The 24,801-nt window shown below is 32.1% G+C and overlaps 1 protein-coding gene across 2 annotated transcripts; it reads left to right on the top strand.

Annotated features, from left to right (window-relative positions):
• The first annotated feature begins 4,676 nt into the window (after nt 1-4,676).
• LOC129903312 (signal peptide peptidase-like) lies at nt 4,677-10,859 on the top strand. Of its 2 annotated transcripts, none has more exons than XM_055978835.1 (12): nt 4,677-4,823; nt 5,244-5,343; nt 6,458-6,573; nt 6,669-6,820; nt 6,940-7,025; nt 7,126-7,253; nt 8,783-8,833; nt 9,181-9,267; nt 9,370-9,439; nt 9,840-9,976; nt 10,067-10,144; nt 10,575-10,859. In XM_055978835.1, exons 2-12 carry the CDS (start codon nt 5,304-5,306, stop codon nt 10,647-10,649), a joined length of 1,020 nt encoding a protein of 339 aa, XP_055834810.1. In that variant the 5' UTR covers nt 4,677-4,823; nt 5,244-5,303; the 3' UTR covers nt 10,650-10,859. The 2 variants fall into 2 exon arrangements, with proteins under 2 accessions (XP_055834810.1, XP_055834809.1); XM_055978834.1 differs by having other exon boundaries at nt 4,677-4,827.
• The last annotated feature ends 13,942 nt before the right edge of the window (nt 10,860-24,801 follow it).

Here is a 24,801-nt window from a genome sequence, read left to right as displayed (position 1 = left end):
AGTAGGGCCATGAGGATTGATTATGAATGTCCTAGATCGGGACCAAGCAGTATATACAAACTTAGCGAGTTCTCTATGGACTCCTCTATCTGTAGCATGCCAAGCTACAAGAGGTAGGTATATATACTTGGTTGTGTGGCACTTGGTACTGTTTGACATTATTGGTTTCTATTGCATAGCTTACATTCATATGTATCGCCTATCACTAGTATAATTGGTTGCTGTTTGCACCTGACGGTCTTATGGCAGGCCGATTGGATATGTTTTCTGTTGCGTACCTTCTAAACTTATAGGGGTTCGATTAGATTATTGTTTGACTATAATTGTATATCTTGTGTCCTCTCATAGTTGGTTATTTGATTGAATTGAATTGTCCTTTCGGCTGTTATGTTGTATAGCGGTGGTTATCATTGGAATTCCATAGTAGAATTTTATTGTGATTAGGTTGTTGGGTTAGAGCCTATAGGTATGTTCCTTTGTTTTCATTACTTGCTTCTTTTATCCTACTCCTTTGCCTCGGTTTACTTGTTTAGCAGGCTATCTCTTCTTAGTTACTTGTAGTATATGCTTCTTATTCATCTGATATTCATACTTTCTTTATCTTTGGAGCTCAGTCACCCCATGACTATTGAGTATAGCTTGTTGGTTTTCTTGTTCAGCAGGTTATCTCTTCTTAGTTACTTGTAATATATACTTCTTATTCACCTGCTATTTATACTTACTTTATTTTTGAAGCTCAGTCAACCTATGCCTACTCAGTACCGTTTGTGGTACATATACTATACTTCTGCACTTGCAGATCATAGTATGAGTTCTCATTGTTGATGTGTGGCTCGTGCAGATTCGCTTTTGGATTCAGAGATTGGGTGAGCTCATGGCATTCGAAGTGTCGTACTCCCTCTATTTTGACTAGGACTAGTCTTTATTTTGTATCTTAAGATGATTCTTTATATATTTGTATTTACCTTGTACTTCTTTTGAAATAAGTAGCTCGACTACCGACTTATATTAGGTCTTAGAGAAGTCTATGTATATTTTGACTTTTATCTTTTTCTTTTATTTTGATAATTGTTCTTTGCTTTCCACATGTTTCTCTTCTGCGTGATAGACTGTTACTTTTGGTTCTGGGCTATGGGTTCGACTTACTTATTTGTGGGAAGTTAATAGTTATCATCATGACCTGAGATTTCGGGTCGTGATACAACGCTGGTCTAACCACTACTCTGTAGGACTTATCTTTAAGTTTATGTGGTACATTCTTATCCCACAAGACTTTGGAGGCAAGCCTCCACTTCGTCCACGTCGCACCAATACGATGAGTGACATCATCGTCGATGTCCTCACTTTCTTGAATTACCGCTCTAAGATACTTGAGATTATCTCTCTTGGTGATAGCCTGAGTATCAAACCTCCCTTCCACACCTGCCTCGTGTATTATATCACTTAATTTACACTCCAAATATTTCATTTTGGTCTTACTCAACATGAACCCTTTAGACTCTAGAATTTGTCTCCTCACCTCCAACCTAATATTAACTACATTGCATGTATTATCAATCAGTACTATATCATCCGCAAATAGCATACACCATGAAACCTCATCATGAATACACCACGTCAATTCATCCATCACCAATTCTAATAGGATCATACTACGAACTAATCTCTGGTGCAACCCTTTCTCAACTGGAAGTGCTCTGAATATTCTCCCACCGTTCTAACTCGGGTCTTGGCCCCATCATACATAATCACTTAAATGTTTTGTACAATTTTTGTTCTTCAAATATTTCAAAAGTGAATATTCTTGTTTACATCAAATATTTTAACGAAATCTATTTGAGAAAAGGTGTAAAAATAAGTAAATTAACTAGAAATATCATAAAATCCCTAAAAACAATCCAAAGAATTACACCAGACATAAAAAATAACAAATGTTATACTTCAAAGGCTACGTCAAAATATATAAATAGACTAAGGGTATGTTTGGTATGAAGGGAAATGTTTTCCAGAAAATATTTTTTTAATTTTCTAATGTTTGGTTGGCTTAAATGTTTTAGAAAATGTTTTCCAAATTAACTTATTTTTCTCAAATTGAAGGAAAATGACTTCCCTTAAAAAAGTAAGGAAAACATTTTTCAAAATCATTTTGAACCTCATACCTCAATATTTCATCCTTGCTTAAGTCTCGGATATCGATTTACAATACTAATTCTAGATTCAACTCTTGATTCTCAATTCTAGACTCGACTCTCAATCTTGATTCGAGACCCAATTCTCGAGTTCCAAATAGAGTCGAGGTCGGATCTTGAGTTAGAATTAGAGGTCAAATTTTGAATAAAGTGTCGAGGTCGGGTCTCGGGTCTGGAGTAAGGAATCGAAAGTTGAGTGTTGATGTCGAGTCTCGAGTCGAGGTCGGGGTCCAGTCTCAGATTGAGGTTGGGGTTAGGTATCGAGTTGGGGTCTCGAATTAGGTGTCGAGTCGGGGTCAAGGTCGGGGTCGGGTTAGGGTCAGAGTTGGAGTCGGAGTCGAATCTCAAATTGGGATAGGTGTCAGGTCTCATGTCGGGAGTTGGGGTGAAGGTTTGGTCTCAGATCTTGGGTTGGGGTCTCGGATTGGGTTGGGGTGTCCGATCTCGATCGAGAGTCGGGGTCGGGATTGGGTCTCGGACAAGGTCTCAAGTTAGATCTCGAGTTGAGGTCTTGGGTTAAAAGTTAAGGTCGGGGTCGAGTCTCGAATCTTGGGTGGGGGTTGGGTCTTGGGTAAATGTTGGGGTCAGGGTTAGGTGTCAAGTCTTGGGTCGGAGTCGAGGTTAAGTGTCAGACGTTGGGTCGGGTGTTGGGTCTGGGGTTGGAGTTCGGGTCGGGTCTCAAATCGGGGGTCAAGGTCGTAGGTCGGGTTGGGGTCGGAGTTGGGTGTCAAGTCTCAGATCTCGAGTCGGGATCGTGTGTCGGGTCGGGAGTCAAGGTCTCGGGTAGAGGTCAGGGTCGGGTCTCAGGACAGGTGTCGGGGTCTGATTATATAAAATATATTTTCTAAAAAATATTTTTCGTTCACTAAAAAATATTTTTCAGAAAATATTTTTTCACTCACCAACCAAATATGAGAAAATAAGTTAGAAACTAATTTATTTTCCAAGAAAACATTTTTCATGAAAAACATTTTCCTTCATACAAACACACCCTAAAAGTTGGAAAGTCTACGACGTCGCACCTAAAAATGTGAGATCTTGCTAAATTTTTCTTCTTCGCAGTTTACATACAAATTTTATTGTATATATGAAAAAGGGCATGATATACCCCCTCAAATTTGTCATTTATAGTTGATATACTTCTTATTATAAATTAGCTCATATATACCCTCACTGTTACACAATTGGTTCACATGTACCCTTTTCCTCTAACGAAAGTGGAAAAAAATAATTTTAATTTTTTTAAAAATAAAATTAATTAAAAATATATTCATGTAGGGTATATGTGATCCTTCTTACACATTTTTTTGACTTGATTCAATAACTACTTTAAATTTATTATTTTGATGGTTAAATTTATTGTTTCACTAACTTTCTTGTAAAATTTATCATAGATGTCCCAATTTTTATTTACAGATACACAAAGTAAATTAAAATATAGCTACAAAAAAATTAGTTTTAAATTTTTCTTACTTTTTTCTCCTTTTTTATTCACACTTCTTTCTTCTTATTTTTCATATTTTTATACTAAAGAATAAAAAAATAAACTAAGAATAAACTCAAATAATTATAATTAAAGAAGTTAAAAAAGTGAAAAAATCATATATATCCCCTATATGAATTTTTTAAAATTAAAAAAATAAATTTAAAATATTTTTTTTACTTCCGTTAGATGAATAGTGTATATGTTAACCACTTTTATAACAGTAGAAATATATGTGAACTGCTTTTATAACAATATGTGTACATTCGAGTCATTTTTATAACGAGTGATATATCAGTTCTACATAACAAAGTTCAGACCATTTTTTCTTATATATATATTGAAAAAGAATATTTATCGAAAAAGAATATTCACTTTTAACCAATTCATATTACCAAAACTTGTTTTTTTTAGTGGACTTAGAGCCCGTTTGGATGAGCTTAAAAAAGTAACTTTTATGTATGAAGTGTTTTTAGAACTTTGAAGTGCTGAAAGTTATTTTTATAAATAAGCAGTTGAGTGTTTGGATAAAAGTGTTTATGTTAAAAATAAGTGTTTGAATTTTAGGGTTAAAAGAATAAAAAGGGAAGTTTGGAAATTTAGTTAAAATATAAGGGATATAAAAGTAATTTCTATGGTTAAACAAAATGGCTTTAAGCACTTAAAAAAAAGAAGTTAGAAATCCTAATTTTTCATTTTTGACTGATTTTAAAAACTTTATGGCTTAAAGTTAACATTAAACAAACACGTTCAAAAGCTAAAAAGGGATTTTAAGTTGATTTTGACCAACTTAAACCCATCCAAACGGGCTCTTACATTAAACCTTCATCAAATATGCGAAATCAATTTTGTTATTTTCTTTCTTTATAATAGTACTAAAAAAAATATACTAAAACTAACTTTCTAAAATGAAGATATTTTGTGAAGCTACGTGGCAGTTTTTCATTGGTCTGAATGACCAATACTGACGTGTTTCTCTGAACAAAAGGCCTAAAACCCTATTTTATTAGCACGGAAAAGAAAAATAAAAAAACAAAAATAATTTACATAGCAAAATTCCCAAATCCAAAAATCTCGCCGATCTGTGGGCTTGGAGATCAGCAGAGAAAGAGAGAGGAGGAGGGAAGCGCACATCAGTTTTTTTTTTTCTTGTAGGTAAAGATGAATTTATTTGCATCAAGATTAGTTTTTTTTAACTGATTTCTTGATATTTTTTTTCATTTAATTGGGTTTATAGTGCTTCTTTTTTTTTTTTTTTTGTAATTTAAACTTTTTAGGAGAAATGGGTTTATGTTAAAATGGTTGATTCAGAGGCAAATTTTACGGAATTTTGTAAATTGTGATTTAATTGGGTTTGCTTTTTGGAATGAAGAAATGATTGTTTCTGATTTATGGTGATTGATTTTCAACTTATGATAAAAATATGTTTTTTACTTTTCTGCTGTTTCTCTGTGTGTTTTGTGATGAAGCTTTCTACTGTTTATGTATGATTCAGTTGTACTCTTTTTCACATTTCTGTCAATGATGTAAAAGTTTGATAGTTGGTGCTCATGTTGTTGGTTGTCCTATAGGTTCCTCTTGTTGGGGGAGTCTGAACTGGAGTGGACTTCTGCACTTTAATACCTCTGAGAATGAAGAACATGGAGCGTCTTGCCAATGTTGCTTTGTTAGGTATGGTTTCTGTTGATTTTGATTCATGCATTATTTCTTTTGATGGCTGAATTTCACAATACACTTGTTTGATGTGGGTTTCTTATGAAATCCAGACAATAAAGTAAATCTTTATTGAATGTATTACTGAATGCTTAGTTTATTGTGGTAATTCTTTGTTGTTAATTGGAGAGACACAATGTAGACAATTGTGTGGTTTCGTAGTCGTGATACATTATTTACTTGCTTAATATACTTTGCAAGATGAGTTATGCTAAATAATAACTTAAATTTTGCACCCAAGAGTACTGTCAAGTGGTCAATGAAGTGGTTGGAACCATGAGGTGTCAGGTTCAAATTCTGTATAGGCAAAAACACTAGGCAATATTTCCCCATCTATCCAAGCTAGAAGCCTTAGACAAAGTTACATGGTACATATGCTGGTGGAAGGTAGCACTTTCCCGGTGGAATTAGTTGAGGTCCGTCCAAGTTGGTCCGGACACCACGATCATAAAAAAAGTAACTTAAGTTTTGTAGGACTTGGGGGCCTTTTGATTTTCTCTGCAGCTTCACTTCCTATCTTTGTGTTGTTGGAATTTTAGGTGTGGTTGATTATGACACTAAATATCCAATTGATTTGAGTAGATTCTATAGTGGTTGGAATGGATATTCAAATCCCTTTAGGCGGTCATGTTACTACTGTTACCCATTTTCCTGTCTATTACAGTAGGTTGCACTCTACATTTCCAGTTCATTGAGTGGACAGAGATGGTCGAAGGGTTCTTTATAACATTTTTAGCTGAATGAAAATACATTTACCTGATAAAAAAAAATATTTTTAGCATTTTCTTATGCATTGGATGTTTGTTTCATCATATTGTTTTTTTGAGGGCATTTCACCTCCTGGTAGTTAGCTATGCCGATATTCGAAATTTACATGTACCCTCAAGGATATTTTTCTAATGCCAACGGTTTTTTCTTTTTTTAAACACCCTTTTCTCAATGCTTGTTCGTGCTCGAATAATATATGCTAATCTGGAGATTAGAAAGTATAATTAGGTGTTCATGGCGATTTCAAATCACTTTTTTTTGTTGACGCCATTACCTTGAAATTCTTGCTTTTTGGTGGATTTAGGTTTGAGTCTGGCACCACTGGTAGTGAATGTGGATCCAAATGTAAATGTCATAGCAACAGCCTGCCTTACTGTCTTTGTGGGTTGCTGCCGTTCTGTTAAGCCTACTCCGCCTTCGGTATATCTTCTGGACTCCAAGTTGCAGCCTCCCTTCTTTTTTTCTGTCTTATCTGTTTTGATATCACCTAAAAATATTTGATTGCTGTTTTCCAGGAAACAATGTCTAATGAACATGCAATGAGATTTCCCTTGGTTGGAAGTGCAATGCTCTTGTCATTGTTCTTGCTTTTTAAATTCCTGTCAAAAGACCTGGTTAATGCTGTGTTGACGTGCTACTTCTTCGTACTTGGCATTGCTGCACTTTCGTATGTTCTCTCCGTATGGATCATTCTGCTATGCTTAATATATTCAAATTTAAAGTTACCGAACAGTAGTTTTTTCTGCAAGTGTGCTTTATGTCATCTCTTTCTTTGTTGCTCTACAGGGCGACATTGTTACCTGCTATTAAACGTTTCTTGCCAAATAAGTGGAATGAAAATCTCATAATATGGCACTTCCCATATTTCCGCTGTACGGACCACTTTCATGTTTCTTCTGAAAATGTCAATTGATCCTTTTGGAATCCTTGGAGCAACAATTCTCACTTAATTATGTTTTTTCTCTTTTCCAGCTTTGGAGATTGAGTTCACAAGGTCTCAGATTGTTGCTTCAATTCCTGGAACCATTTTCTGTGTATGGTATGCTAAACAGAAGCATTGGCTAGCTAACAACGTTTTGGGCCTTGCCTTTTGCATTCAGGTTTGTCAGCATATCCATCTAGGTTACATTATTCATTTTTGCTGGATCACAAAATATTTTTTTCCTAATTCCTTCTTTCAACTTGTTTTGGATGAGGCATAGTTGTATCCCTTCTTTCTGCTTGCAAAAGTCAGGCACTCAGTTAAGTACACATGTCTCTTGTGTTTGAGATTTGCAGCTGTTATTATTCCAACCCTTCTTATTCCATATTAACAAAACATCTTGCGTGGGTGCCCCCATAGTGAGTTACAACTGAATGCATGATAAGCTGGCAAGCCTGCTGGTAATAGTGGGTTGATGGCTAATCTGGCTCCTATCTCATCATCAATTTTATTTAATAAATAAATTCTTATCATTTGTTCTAAGAAAATGTGGTTTAGTACTACTCACTAGTCCAGTGTCTGAGTTTGTGATGCGAAGGTGTTCTGCTCTTTTGCTGGTTGACTGTTTATTGCATCATTAATAAGCTGTTGGATATTTGCCAATCGTATAATTTGTGAGCTTCATACTTCAAATGCAGTTTGTGTGGCTTGATGTGTTGGTATATCATTTGTCTAGACTATAGAGTCTTAAATATCTTCATTTTTAGAGGCAAAATTCACATGGTCTTTCTATTTTGAAAACATGTTTAATTTAGATGGATGTTATATAATTTAGGTAGTGTATATTGTATACTTCCTCCATCCAATTTTATATAGTAGATGTTATTATGACTTATTTAAAAATCCCTTTATCCAAATTTGTGTGATGCATTATCCTTTTTCATCCGTTTAAAGGAAATGATATTGTTTTTATATTAGAAATGTTTAAACTTTAAACTTTTCATTTTACGCTTAATGAGATGATTTATGGCCCATACAAACATCTATGGTTTGTTTTAGAGACGAGTTTCAAAAGTTTTTATTTTTTTTCAATAGTCATGCCTAGCCAAAGTGAATCACATAAAGTGGATGGAGGGATATGTCAAAATGGAGAGAGTATCATACAATTGGGGCAAAGGAACTAGCAATTTAAGTCTCATTGATTCCTTTTCTTTTTTATTTTAATATGTACCCTTTATCGATTTAGCTGACATGAATGGAGAGGTCATCTTTCATATAAACAACTTGCATTTGTCTGCACTTGTTCTAGGACCAAGCATTATTGTAGTTCCTTGATGCACATTTGGATCCATGATGGCACTTTGATACCTTCCTTCATTTTATTTTCTTATTTATTGATAACTGGTAAACCTCATTTGATTGACCTACATTTACGAAATTGGGAGAATATGGGCCCATCCCCTCTACTATGCTCCCACTAAAACACAAGGATCCTTGTCATTGATAGGGTTCTAACTTGTTACATGCACCCTACCCACATCCCCCATTTGGTCTTACATTGAGCCAACATTACTTGTTATTATCTATTTGTATGCTTCAAATGAATGGAGATTTTTGCAGAGGTGAAAAGTGTTTTAGTCCCCTCTTAAATCTCATCATGTCTACCTTGATGAATGATATGGATTTCCTTTGCCATTTTGATTTCAGGGTATTGAAATGCTTTCACTTGGATCATTTAAGACTGGTGCCATACTATTGGTAAGGGAAGAAATTTGTGTTCTACATGTAATTGTACATGGTTCATAGGTGTCATTCTTTTTATGTTTCCAGCCTTAAACCTAATATCCCTTTGTTTTCTCGTATTTGATTCTTGTCCAATATCCCTTTGAAGAAGTGGGAAAAGAACTTCATGAGCTATTTCTAATGATTTTACTTACACAATACATCCCTTTTGCTTGGATCATACTATATTAAGCCCTAATGGTAGAGTTCTTTAGGCTTCTTTACAGTGTTTGTTCACATAAGCATTAGTACTTTCTTATACAACTTTCTATAATCATTAACTTGTGGCTGATGTGGAATGCCCATGGCTTTCGAAAATGCAGGCAGGACTTTTTGTGTATGACATCTTTTGGGTCTTTTTTACCCCAGTGATGGTCAGTGTAGCCAAATCTTTTGATGCTCCTATCAAGGTGTGCCTAGTAAACTTTTTTTATGTAACTGATTCTTTAAATTTTCCATTCCACGCCTTTGTTAGCTACTGTGTCCTGATTATAAAATTGCCTTGTCTGCAGCTTTTGTTCCCCACTGCGGATGCTAAACGCCCCTTCTCAATGCTGGGTCTTGGAGATATAGTTATCCCAGGTATAACCTCCATTTTCATTAAAAATCCATTTCTGATTTTTTACCTGTGATATTTGTAAATAGCTACGGAAGCAACTTTACAAATTATTAGCTTGATTTTTGAGACTAGACCAAAGAGGTTAAGCATAATGGAGGGATCCTCCATCTCAAAACGTGAGGTTTGGGGTTTGAGGCAGTAAGAGGAAAAAGTGGGAAAAGCCACTGTTAGTCCTTCGAGAAGGAATGAGGGATGAGGTTTACCATATTAAAGAAAAGATTTCTTTTACTATAGCTACTGAACTTATTTTTTTCTTTCACTAATGCTTATTATTTGCTTTTGCCATGTCTTGCATCATTTTCTTTGCAACTTCTTTGCTTGAATAGATACACTTGGTAACATTTGATCACCTCAATCCTTCAGGCATTTTTGTTGCATTGGCACTCCGTTTTGATGTCTCCATGGGGAAGGAGCCCCAATACTTCAAGAGTGCATTTTTAGGATACACATTTGGTTTGGCAGTCACGATATTTGTTATGAACTGGTTCCAAGCTGCACAGGTTGGCATCTGAATAAAACTTTTAACACTTTACTTCCTTTGCAAGAAACCTGTGCCCTTAATTGTTGACTTGACATTTGTTTCTTTTCAGCCTGCTCTGCTATATATTGTTCCAGCTGTAATTGGATTCTTGGCGGTACACTGCATATGGAATGGGGATGTGAAGCCTGTACGTTTTTCTTGACAATCTCTTTTGAGCAAGTCTACTAGCTGATTTTGCTGTTTATGGCTCTGATTTCTATCATGTTTTCTGTTTACTCCCATATTTTAGCTACATACTATATGGAGATTAGATTTCCTCATCAGATGGTTTGGAAACCACTTCTAGGAGTTCATAGATATGAGAGAATGCATCTTATGGCTTGGTTGAAAACTATTTAAAGTAGGAGAAATGAAGGTTTCTTGCTGTTTTTTTGAGTGAAGCAGAAAAGGATTAAAACTTTTCTTCTGCCTTTTGAATTGATGATCTTTGATAGAGTATGAACCAAACCTTCAGTACCTTTTATATGGAGGAATAAGTCTTGTTGTCTATTCTCAAGCAGTAAAAATTACATTTTCATTTCGAACGCTGAAACTGTTCTTGGTTTTTTGTTGAACAGTTGTTGGAGTTTGATGAAGGAAAGACGAAAGATGCTGAAGAAGCTGATGCCAAAGAAAGCAAGAAGGTAGAATGAGGCTAAGTAGACAGACTGACATTAAAGAGACGATGACCCTTCAATTAGTTTATGTATCGCCGTGGATTAATAGTCACCTGAGGCGCAGATATTGTTGGTTAAGCAACAAAGTTTGTTGTATTTGATTTTTGAGACTGACCGTCAATAGTACTGGCCTTTTATGTTACACCTTAAATTGATATTATTAAATGTCAATTCTTACTCTTTTCATTTTCGGTTTAGATTTTTTCCACATTTCATTGCACTTGCAAGATTCTTTGAAATGTTCTGGTGATTTCAGATTATTGCTCCCTATGACCATAACATCTGGTTCAAAGTCTTTCAACATATGGTGACTTTGGTGTTTTTATGTTGAAAGTGTTGAATAGCACCAGCTATTAGTGTTCTTTGTTTGGAAGGGAAGGGAAAGGAAAGGAGAATGAGCAGGAAGGATTTTACTTGTGCTTTTCTCTTGCTTCTAAAGAATTACATGGAAAGGAAATTGGATTTTTTGCTAACCATTTTAGGCTGGAACAAAAAAAATAATTAGGAATTGTATGTAACAAAAAGGATCCCCTTTTTACACTTGAGGAAATGGTAATTTGCTTAATTTCATTACCTTTTTATACGCTAATCTTTGAAAGGTAAGAAATCAAAACATTATATCAAAATTGTACATGTAGGTCTCATTTGTTTTCATTAAGATTAAACATCTAAATCTTCATACCCATCTGATTATTAAGATGTGCATTAAGATTTAGACGTTTGAATTTGAATACAATTCTAAAAATTAAAATGTTGCATTAAGATTTGAATACTAAATAATTAAGATTATTTTTTTCTCAATATCCTAATGTATAAAATTTGTCTTTGTTTAAAAAATAATAAACACAAAATAAGATGACACACTAAATTGATCCAATATTATATCGATAAAATATTTTAAATCTTTTATTGACAATTGATGATAGTAATGACTTACAATGGTGATTGTGTGTGTCGATTTGGAATGATGTTGACTAATGATGATGTTTCTTGGTAGTATCTTATGGTATAGTAGTTGATAGTAGTGATTAACCATGGTTGGTGGTGGTGGCGGCTAATAATTAGCAGTATGGTATGTAATGTTGACTAATGGTGATAATTATTGGTAGTGATTAGTGAATGTAATAATAGTTGGTGGTGATGATTGTAAATGATGGTTAATGGTGATTGACGGTAGTGGTGATTTTGGTTAGACCATCTCCAACCCCCCTTTATTCTCTACATTTGGAGAGTAAAATAGAGAATAGGGTCTCCAACCATACTCTATTTTACTCTTTATTATCTATTTATAGAGATGTGAATAGTAGTTCTCCAAATTTAGAGAACTACTATTCATCCTCTATATTTCACTTTTTGATTATTTTAATATTATTTCTATTATATAAGACCATTAATTAAGTCTTTAATAGTTATAATTATTTTCTAATGTAATATAACATCTAAAAATATATTATTGACAAGTAAACTATTTCCATCCCAAATTAATAAGTTTTCTACTTTGTTTTTTTTTAAAAAAAAAATCGTCACTTTGAATATGTAATTAAAATTATTTTAATATCATTTATATTATATAAGACCATTAATTAAGTCTTTAATATTTGTAATTATTTTCTAATGTACTATTACATCTAAAAATATATTATTGACAAGTATACTACTTCCATCCCGAATTAACAGTTTTTTTTTAAAAAAATTTTTATAATTTTTGTCACTTTAAATATGTAATTTAAAATTATAATTATTTCACTATAAAGAATGCACAAAATTTATATGATAATCCAATCAATCTACTTTTATGTTATAGTGATAAATTATTAAACTACACTTTTTAATGAGTATGAAAATACTTGATGCAATATTTTAAAATTAAATAGGGAAAGCAAATTAGTTCACAAAATAATTGGACACTGAAAATTTTAATTTAAATAATTTTTAGTTAGACATAAAAAATTAAGGACAAAAATGCTTATTTTGAACTCTGTAATGTATTAACAAAGCATTTATGTGAGCAACATAATAATCTTGAAAGTTGAGTATTTATGTAAAATTTAAGATAAATATTATGATAATGTAATATTTATTATGTAATTGTATTTCATTAATGATTTCACTACTATTTGAATTGTCCATTAATATGTATAATATATGATATTTGCTTACAATTTATGTTATTTAGAAATTTAGAATGAAATATAATTTTATATTAAATGAAGAATTTGAAAAGAATAAGATTTTATATTATATGAAGATTATATAGAGTGATTATTTAAAAAAGAAGAAGAAATGATTCATATTATGGAATAAGAAAATAAAAATGAAATAGAAATAATAATATAATATTGAGAAGAGAGAACAAAAAATTCTTTTTTTAGAGGGTAAAATAGAGAATTGTATTGGAGTTGGTTGTCTCTAAAGTTCAAATATCAAAATTCGTTATATTTGAAAAGTAAAATAAAAAATGAATTGAAAACTGAGGATAGTAGGTTATGGTGAGTGATAGTGGCGATAGTTATGACTAAAATGGTGGTCGAATGTTTGTCCTTAGACTGGTTCTGCTTATGTATATTCTTGAATATTGGTCATACATTTTTTTTTAATTCTGTCCAAATTGCTGCTCAAATGTGTATTTTTCAAGATCTGGGTATTGTTCTAGGGATTTTCTTCATCCTTTTATAACATAGAAAAAAAAGGATTTATTAAAGGTAAAAGGGCTGATATATTCTTAAATTTTGTCATTTAAAATTGTTATATTACTCATTATAAAAGTAGTTCATATATGTCTTTATTATTATACAAATGACTCACAAATATCCTTTTTCTTCTAACAGAAGTAAAAATAAAAATATTTTTAATTTATTTTTTTAATTTTTGATTAAAAAAAATTCATGTAGGGTATATTTTATCGTTCTTAAACGTATTTTTTTTGACTTTTATGATTCAACAACTAATTTGAATTTATTATTTGATGATCAAATTTATTTTTCACTTTCTTGTAAAATATATCATAGATGCCCCAATTTTTTTTACAAATACAAAAAATAAATTACAATATAGCCTTAAAAAATAGTTTTAATTTTTTCTTGCCTTTTTCTCTTTTTCCATTCAGCCATCTTTTTTTTTTCCGGATAATTAAAAAAATTTATTAATTACCAAGTGAGATCAATTAGAAGACCAAGGGGAAGAAACCTACTTCACCCTTCTTAATAACAACCAAAACAATCTGGTAATCAAATTATTCCACTACGCAACTAACTACCATTCCAAATTAGCATGTATCTATATACTCCATCAGTTTTCTATTCCTTCTAACTCTAATACAAAGTCCTAGTTTTATGTGATGAAGGAGTATCTCTAGTGGCGGACTCAGAATTTTCACCTAATGGGTTCAAAATATAAAAAATAAATATACAAAGAAGCAAACAAAACAAAGTTTGATTAATTAATATATATTATTACAATTCTATTCTATGAGTTTTTATTTCTTGAAACCTATTCATAATACTCTCATCAGAAATAATATTAAATATTCTTTTCTCTACATAAGGCACCATACAATTACTCATGAAATCATTATCCATTCTATTTCGCAATTCACTCTTGGTCAATTTTATAGTTGAGAAAGCTCTTTCAACTGTAGGAGTAGCAACCATCAAGAGCAACGGAAATTTTACAAGGCGAAACACAACAGGATAATTTAAATGTTTCTTTGCCTTAACTAGCTTTTCAAAAAGATCACCAAGTCCTTTTAGATTGGAGAATCTTTTATCAACATCATGGACATCAACAATATAAGTCTAGCTGATTCTTAAGAGCAACCATCACATTTTCATCAAAATCATAAGGATTTAATTCAGTCATTTTTCAATATTTTCTTGATGTCAAAACTAGAAAATGAGTCTACGGGATTCAAGCAAGCAATTCCAAATATGTTCTCACTTCATTAAAGCGATCATTGAGTTCTTGAACCTGCCAATCAATAATCTTAAAAAATACTTCCACACGATAGTGATGTGAGATAGTATACTCAACAACTTTACGCCGAGATCTTCCAAAATTAACATAGAACTCATCAAAATTAGGTATCAAAATATCATACTTGACACAAAATGCAAACACACTCTCAATAAATGGATCCCATCCTTCGTCCCTTAAATCTTGCAATTGTTTCTTCACCACTTTAACAAGTAGAATGGTATTTACAATATCTTGTTCTTTCTTTTGTAAGTATTCATTAAGCTTATTTGTGATCACCAAAATATCTCTCATTAAATGCACTATGAAAGCGATCTCAAATATTTGGCAAACTTTGAGATATCCAGTTGCCTTAGCTTTTTCTTCAATAGATTCAGAATCAACAACAATAGTATCAAGAACATCAGTAATAGAACCAAACATACTAATGAAGTTTTTAAAATATTTGTAATGTGAACCCCACTGAGTACTGGCAGCTCTATCAAGACCAAGTTCTTGATTCAATCCCTTACCACTTTCAACCTTACATATATCAAGTGCCTCTTGAACCTTTTTTGCTTGAGATTCTCAAAGTTTATCCATGTGTTTAAGAGAACCTCTCACGACATTTAAGACATTAGAAACCAACGATAAAAGTTCTCCAACTTGAAGACATTTTATGGATATCCCAACAAGAGTTAACTGAAGTTGATGAACAAAATAATGAATTGCATGAGCTGATCTACTTTCTTCGTTGAATTAAAATTTTAAGGCCACTTTGACTTCCTTGCATATTGCTAGCTCCATCATAGCATTGACCCCGTATATACGATAAACTCACTGAATATTGAGCAAGATAGTTAACAACTGCTTCTTTCAAACATAAAGCACTAGTATCATAAACATGAATAATACCTATAAACCATTCCACCACAGACCCTCCTCTATCAACATAACACAAAACAATTGCCATTTGCTCCTTACTTGATACATCACAAGATTCATCAACTAGCAATGAAAAATAGTCATGATTTAGATCCTTTATAATAGCTTTAATTGTTTCAAGCTTACATGCAGTGACAATATCTTTTTGAATTTTATGAGAAATCAACTTGTTATTTTTTGGAGCCTTTTTTAACATAAATTCACTAATTTTATCAAACTGCTTCACATATCATGAAAGAATTTCAAGAAATTTTCTTTTATTTAGCTATGATTCATCTTCTCGATGTCCACAAAATGCCAATTCTTGATTCAAAAGAAGTCTCAACACTTCAACTGAAGTCTTTAAACGAATTTTGTGCTCAAGCTTGATTTGATTGGATAGCTTAGCAAATGCAGCTTGAATTGATTGTTCTTGTCGCATTAGATCTTCACACTTCTTCTTTGTCCGATTGTGAGTATTGTTTGACTTACCAACTTGCATATCTAATCTTTTCTTTTTGTGCCAACTTTTGAATCCTATACTTGAAAATATTTTGCCTCCACCTTGATGAATGCTTTCATCATAAAACAATAAGCTGCATCTTTGATCACACTATACTCCAATTAATAATGATATTTTTAAAAATCATTTACGATTAAAATAACGTTTGAATTCATAAATATCACTTTGAGGAAGCTCGTGAATTCGAGGTTGATGAGGACCTCTTTGGATATATGCTCTTCTAATCTCATCACATTCATCCGTATGATAGTTTCGGATGAGTATTCTTTTATTTAGATCTGCAGGTAAAGAATCCAAGTCTACTCCTTATTTTAATTTTTTTAGCAGAATGATGAGTTTCTTCTAATTGGTTCAACTTTTCTTCCATCGGAGGAACATTTTGAGCAAATGAACTTGTTTGTGGCAACTTGGACACCCGAGAGAAAAATCTCTTCATGTGATTTTGAACCTATATTACAAAATTAAAATTCTAATTAGAAAGCAAAGCACTACTAAATAAATGGAATTCTAATTTATCAATATAAAATAAGAAGACAAAAAAATGTTGCGAATTTTTTAATTTAACTAATTTCTACTCACTCAACAAATAAAAGCAAAATATTACACTAAATAATGATAACCTTAATTTCAAAAATAAATACATAGTTTTTGAATGACAAGAACTATTGTTCCTTGTTGGTTTTGCACAAGCATCCTGCCGCTTACATCTCGTGACAAGAACAAATGCATTGTCACTTTAGCTTCTAACTTCTTATCAATTTTAGAATGAAAATATTTTTTTAGTTGAAGAAATAAAAAACAACCACAATAATTTTGTATATATAAGAGTATAGAATAGAGAGCAAAAAGCAAACTTGATGGATATATGATGGCTATTGATGTGAGATTTGAGAGATGGAGAGTCTTGTTGCTTCAAATAAAAACAAATCGTTCAAATTTTGGGGAAGTTCTCAGCAAACAAGGGCAATGATTTTGAGAATTGAGGAATAAAGGGGAGTAGTATCTTTTTAGTTGACTTGAATCCCTTTTTTACTATTAAGTTATATAATAATAATAATAATAATAATAATAATAATAATAATAATAATAATAAATAAAAATACAATGGAAAAAACGAACAACATAAAGGACAAACGTTATTAACTATTGGTCTTTTAAATGGTTAAAGTAAATAGCTGTTGTACTTTTTAATGTTTAAAAGAAGCTAAAGGAACAAAAGTTATACCTAGTACTAGGGCTGTACAGTACAAATCGATAAACCGAATCAAATCGGAAAAAAAACCCGACTAGTGGTTTGATTTGACTTGGTTTGGTGTTTGGAAAAAAAACCCGACCATTATAGGGTTGGTTTGGTTTTAACTAAAAAAAGTCAAACCGAACCCAAACCACCCGATTATAGATAGACTACTTTTAAATTATGTTATACATAAAAATATTTATTAAAATATAATTTATAAATATTTTTTAAAAAATTTTCATAATTTTTGTTTTCTTTCTTACATTTATATTTGGACTTGAGAAGCTCATCTAAATAATATACAAAAAAAACTCATCTTATAAAGTTATATTATAAAGTTAAAACTTCAAACAGTATTCTGCGTTCATCTTATATGTTGATATTTTGTACTAGAACTCTTTTTAAGAAGCACTGCTCTGTGCTTTTTATTAGATACTATGAAAAATTCGTAAAATCCGAAAAAACCCGAGAAACCCGAAAAACCCGAAAAAACCCGAAAAACCCTAGAAAAATTGATATCGAAAAACCCAACTTTTATTGGTTTGTTTGGTTTATAGATTTAATAACCCGACACAAATAATTTGGTTTGGTTTGTAAAAAATCCGAACCAATCCGGTCCATGTACACCCCTACCTAGTACCTAGATAAAAGGACAAAAGTTTGTTAGACTTTTAAAATATCCAGAAATGAAAAATAGGCTTAAATGTTGAAAGCCAGATTCGAACTTGGGTCTTTTGATTTAATTTGAACCCACTTCACCTCTAGGCTAGCGTTGCACTTGTATCGATGGAGTAAAAATTTAATATATACCCATAAAATTTCAAAAACTGATTAAATATACATATATATACAATGTTATTTTTTGACAAAGTGGATTCGTGACCCTTGGTAGGTCCTCCCTTGAGTATCTCCATTGGCCTATGAGTTTGTTGAAAAATCCTCTTGTTTCGTTCAATTCAGATGGTGTATATAACCGCGGCAAAACTAACTTTTACCTCTTGCTTGTTTACCCCTTGCCTTTTCTTATCCACCCAGATGGTGTATGAATCTTTTTTTTTTATTTCTCATATATATTTTACACTAAAGAATAAAAGAAAAAATAAAATAAGAATAAGAAACTTGTTATGAAATTATAAAACAAGAACAAGGAAAAAGTAAGGAGAAGAGAGAATAGTTCTTATTCCTCTTGAATGTTAGAGAATGAGGATATTCATAGATCAATTACAATGAAGGAAAATCTCTTATTTATTTATAGGAAAAACTGATTTGGTTCCTAAGTAGGATTCTTAATTTTTCTTCAAAGAAATATACATAATAGACATTCACTATTATACAAATATTTTTATAACACTCCCCCTTGAATGTCTATTTGATAGATTATGTGACTCGTTAAAACCTTACTACATAAAATCTAGTGAGAAAATTTTTAGTGAAGAAAAAAGAGTACACATATTTAATAATACGCATTTTGGATGCCTCATTAAAAATCTTACAAGAAAAACCTAATGGGACAAAATCTTGTGAGAAAAAAAGAGTACATCGTGTATTAAATCCCCCTAATGAGAACATCAAATCAAATACTTGAATCTTTGCATTCCAAGCTTGTGCCCCATATCATATTATTACTTGAAGAAATCTGTTGCATGTTGATATCACCGTTCTTGGGAGCTCATGTGTGTAAAAAAACTTTGAAAAAATGTGATTCGTTCTATCTTCATTTATGAATCTTCCCTTTAATGATGATGTACTTCAGACCAAAGAATTCTGCAAGTTCCTTATTTCAACTTCTTTAAGCAAATTATCTATTGCCTTTTGAAAACTCTTCAAGAGTTCAACTCAAGTCATCCACTTGCATAACAATACAAAAGATTCTTGATTGATTTATGTCATGACCCAAAATGGGTCATGAGTGACACCCATACTTAACCTCCTAGGTGGAAGAACCAATGATACAAACCCCAACTAATAAATATAACAATAATGCGGAAGCTCAAATAAATACATTTTCCCAAAACCTGAAAGTCATCACATGAAGGACATCTAAATTCTAAAACTAAGTCTGGAAATATCAAACACCAGAATAAATAAATAACAAAATGTATCGAAAACTAAAGACACCATGCCATAACCGAGAAAATCCATCACGAGCTAGAAGGATAGCTCACCCTGAAATCCAATGATCTTGAGACTGACTAGAGCTGAGGTCGAGTCGAAGTCGGTGGAACACTCGCTGCACTCCACAAAATAAAATAAGAAAAGATACAAGTAGGGGTCAGTACAGGACAACATGTACTGAGTAGATATCATCGGCCGATTCAAAATAGAAATCAATATGCATAAAATAGTAGCGAGAAATCAACCATAGCACTAAACAGGTGGCAACCAACAAGATCAAGTGACAACACAATGAATAATTTCATAACCAGTCAACAATATCAAGATCAAACATGAGGACTTAGGCCTCCACATCATGCTTTTTTAGGAAATGAGTTATTGGAGATTGGATAAGTCATTTTAATTTGTTTTTCTTTAATATTACTGTGCCGGAATGTAACACCCGATCCAAATATACCGTATCGAAATATGACACCCGATCCAATAATACCGTGTCAGAATATGACACCCGATCCAAATATACCGTGTGGGAATGTGACATCCGATCCAAATATAATTAATTTATCATTCCTTATTATTATATTCCACTTCATTAGCAATATTTTATCAAGCCTTCTTTATTCAAGGCGCCAATTTTTGATAGGGCAATTTCAAGATTAGAGATTTCACGATCTCAAGATTTCAGACCAATCACAACAACATATCAACCATCCAAACCACAATAATTAAATGCATAGTAAACTTCACACATTACTTAATGACTATCAATCGCTATTAAGAGTCTATCTATGATATATAATAAAACCATAACCTACTTCAACCGAAGAACCGAAGTAAGGCAAGCTAATCCACCAATGTCTTTCCTTTCTTCAATGTCTTAGATCGTTTTCAATCTATCAAATATATAATATTTATGAGTAAACTAGCCCATAGACACCAATACTACATATATGTTTAACCTAGACCCAACAACTCACCCAATTCTATAATCAATTTCTTAAAATCTCAAGCCTAGGGTTAAGTCTTAATTCCTCCAAATAACATAAATTTATTAATATTCATATGATACACTACACTTAATATTTAATTATTTATCTCAATATATTAAAACTTGAATTAAGATTTGATATCTATAAGAAAATCTGAAATCCAAACTAGTTATACCAATCCGTAGTTAAACACAAAAATCACTATTACGTATGGAACTTGTCCAGAAAGCTACTCATATACCTTTTAGTCAGAAAGTACAAAAGCACTGGAAAATAAAACTGACTCATACACTGGAAAACAAAACTGACTCATACACATGGACTACTTGCACATGTTTTTTTTATATATGTTATTTAATACACACATTGATATACTCCCTATCCTTATCCTCAAGTAACATTGAACCAATGGATTGTGAACATTGTTACGTATTCAATCAATTTGAAATTCTGAAACACTTACCTGGCAGTCGCTCGTGTTGACATCGTCGGTAAGTTTTTCTCCAGTTTCTTTTCTTCTAATTAATTAGGGAAACTAATTATGAATTAATAAATAAAAGCTAAACCTCACTAATATATTTTTATATGTATTGAACAAGTGGTATAGGGTATTAAATAAATTACCACTTTAGCCCGTTAATTACATTATTTATCTAAAGTTACCCCTCAACTATATAACTGTATTTGTCGAATAGCCCAAAATATCCATTTTACGAGATGGTTCATTTATGAAATAAAAAGTTCTAGTACTCGAAACGACCTAATGAGTCATTACAATTTAATCCATATGAGAATTGTAAATAAGTTTTCAAAAACTTGTATATGCTTCAGACATTTTTAATTCTTTGAGAATTTTTTTATCAATTTTGTCAAGTGACAACATTTAATACTAAATGCATGATATCTTCTCGTGTCTAGATTACAAGTCAAATAATCTTTACGCTTATCAAGATACATCATTTCACTTTTTACTTGATAAATATTTTTACGTCAGCATGCTTTAATAGACGGTAAAATTTAGATTCTCATAATCTTTTACAATATTGTGCGCTATTGTATCAAAGTTCTCGTTGATGAAATATCACTTTGTATCGATTTTCACTATAAAACATAACTTATTGAGATCTCATCACTTCATTATTTTTAGGTACATACCCGTTTCATGAGGTTTCACGAAGTGTTATGTCGTAGGCTCTTCAAGAGCACATTACCTACTCATTATGATCATTTTAATCATTTCCTCCTCCATTTCTTTCAAGAGTTATTTTATTTAGAATCGATTGGTCTATCATGCCTCATGCACGTCGTAGACTCTGTCCTTCAGGTACATTCTATAGGAGCATTTATAATTCTTAGTTGCTTATTATCTCCCTCATATGTTAGACAAACTAACATATATCCGAATCTATTTTGGAGAATCCATCTTTATGTATCATGATATATTTATTAATCATATACTGCATATCAAAATAATTAGATGGAAATTATATGTAACACCCCTCAAAATGTTCACAAGTGCCTTAAGAATGCCTTGAGAATAGGCCGCTCAAGTAATGCATTATCCTTAATCTTTTTAAAAAATCCGAATTCGGAATATTGATCAGGGGGTCAAAACCTGCAGGAAAATAGTCTCGGTGAATTTTTAGGACCCTTATATCGAAAGATAGATTTCTCAAGGAACTGCGCGAACCAGTAAGGTCTGCGACAAGTTCGCATCACGGACTTGCTCGCCTTCGCATCACGGACCCGGCTGTGTGGTTTTGGACGAATTTAATTATTAGTAAGGGCACTTTAGACTTTTTTTCTAAATTGTTAACTAATGAACCTAGATTTTTTAGGACCTAATTCAACTCTATAAATTAATCTAAACCCCTAATTCTATTCATTCTTCTACAATTCACCTACTAAAATTGTAACATCCCCTAAAAATATTGTATACGATATTTCAATTTTCACCTAAAAATGATACAACCTCTGTATTTTGGGCATAACCTTTTATACGGTTGTCCAAATTAGGTGATTCAAATTTTGGAGTAACCATAAGATCATTACCTACAACTTTTGGGAGACCATAATTTAAGTTTTGGAGGTTAATTAGGTCAAATAAATTAATTATTGTAAGACAGTGTGCTGTGATGAAATGGAGTGTTTGTAGACAAAAATTCATATCTCACTGTAGTATGCTCCAAATTAGTTTATTCTTGAACGATATGAAACTAGACTTCTATATCTACAATTCTAATGAAGACACCAAATCCTAATAAGGAATTTATCTTATTCAAAAGCAGCTCTGAAAAGGGGTATTCTGTCAAAGATAACTCATTTCACCTACCATTGAAAGATCTAGATACATTTGACATCACTCATGACATAAATTGTCCTCCAATTAACATCATCCATGACATCATAATTTTCCATTTAATTTTCAGATTTTTCTTTATAATTATTTCATTTATTGTTAGGTCCCTCTTTCCCACCTATAAATACCCACCTTATTTCCTCATTTTATTTATCAAGCTTTCTCAAGCAAGTCTTCTCTCTATACACTTCTTTACACATTCTCAAATATAGTTTTAGTTCTTAGTAGTTAAGAAAATACTATTCCGGTGATTCATATACTCCGGGTAGTACACAAAACATTCCGGCGAGGAGAAAAGTTAGGACTCAAGAGTATTTATTAAGTCTTTCGGTTCCGACTAAAGCTTCAAACTCCAGGTATGTAAGGCTTCAATGAGAGTATTCCTTCCACTCTCATGTCTAAATTATTTTGATTATATGATAAATTATATTTATTTTCTTTAAGCTCTACTCTAAGTTATATGGGTGTTTATCCATGGGTTCTTCTACCCATGTAGTCCAAAAACTCTTTCAATTAAGTCTCTTGATTTCAAGTAATATTTTCTTATGGTAATTTTTATTTTTACTTAATAGTATGAATCATGGTTAAACTAATGATTATTGGTCTATTTTGATGCAACATAATTTCATATATATGAATTGATGGTTTGCAAGTAATTCCTCTATTTATCTATTTAAAGATTTTTGAAATTCATGGTGGGTTCTTTAAAGCATGATTATTAATTAATGGATTTCAAAGTATTTATGTACATTTATTTACATACATATTTGCAAGTTGAAGTGATTTGAACCCACCTAGTTTTACTATGTTTTTAATAAAGTTTGACTTGAAAGCCTTGACTCCAAATGAATGTTTATAAAAGCAATATCTATGATCAAAAGGGAGTCTTATGAAAATAAAGAATGATGAAATGATATGAATGATGGATTCTTTATGCAATAAGGACAATCCTTGCATATTTGAATTACTAAATATTTTAATGAGCTATTCTACCAAATATGATATTTTGAATTCTCAAGCTATATGCTATGATTATTTTGAAGTATTAAACTATTCTGTGGGATTGACTTAGCATCGAATGAGGCATTGAGGTGGGATTCGGTAAGGGAATCCTAGTAGCAACCCCTTGTCTTATTAACTATGTGCCAACATAGGAACCCTTGTAGGCTTAGGCTAATGGATCCATAAATAGCCCTTAAAGTTAAAGTTAAAGAAATGAATGAAGTTGACAGAGTTCTACCTGGCAAGTAGTCTCCCCGGCCAACGTAGGGGGTTATGTTGGATTCCATATAATAGCTCGCATGGTCTTAAATATCGGTTATGGTTATTTTCCCACAAAATAAATATTTTAAATGATATTTATATGATTTATTATGCATACATTACATTATGTTCCATATTACATAATTGTTATAATGTTTCCTCAATGTTCATGCATCCTTACATACTTAGTACATTCAAAGTAATAACACATAATATTTTGCCTACATGATATCACCATGTAGGGATCAGTGCTCCTCCTCGTTCCCCTCCACGTGGCAAGTTGAGATTTTATTGAAGACTACTTTTGGTGAGTTCCCATGTTACTAGAACAATACTCCTTTATCTTTCTAGCTTATGATATGTTAAGATATTTTACTATGACATTTCTTCTATTATGATTGAGGGTGAGCTAGAGATTTGTCTTAGCCCCGTTAAATCTAATAGTTAGAGGTATTGTTGGACATATGTAAGTTGAAGATTTACTATTATGATTTCCACTTGTTTATTTATCATCATTACCTATGAAAGGCTAAAAGAATGCTAAGAGGCTTGTTTGAGGTACTTTCGGGTTCCTCATTCGCCATGTCACATCTAGGCCCTAGGCTTGGGTCATGACACAAATATTTCTCTCTCTACAAAAGACTCTCACGAACTCTATTGAAGACTTCGAATAAATTCACTCAAGCTCTCCATCAAAACTCTCAAGTTCTTCCAAATTAATTGGTGTTCTCACTTAAAGTATGTGGGTATTGATTCATGGATCCTTT

This window comes from Solanum dulcamara, chromosome 9, assembly GCF_947179165.1.
Source record: "Solanum dulcamara chromosome 9, daSolDulc1.2, whole genome shotgun sequence".
NCBI classification, from domain to species: Eukaryota; Viridiplantae; Streptophyta; class Magnoliopsida; order Solanales; family Solanaceae; genus Solanum; species Solanum dulcamara.
This window is presented reverse-complemented; position numbering and strand designations above follow the sequence as displayed.

Excerpts from the sequence above, each read along its gene's own strand:
- LOC129903312 (XM_055978835.1), top strand. The coding sequence starts at position 5,304 with ATGAAGAACATGGAGCGTCTTGCCAATGTTGCTTTGTTAG. Across the intron at positions 6,821-6,939 it reads CTTGGCATTGCTGCACTTTC|GGCGACATTGTTACCTGCTA; the intron begins GTATGTTCTCTC and ends GTTGCTCTACAG. Across the intron at positions 10,145-10,574 it reads GGAATGGGGATGTGAAGCCT|TTGTTGGAGTTTGATGAAGG; the intron begins GTACGTTTTTCT and ends TTTGTTGAACAG.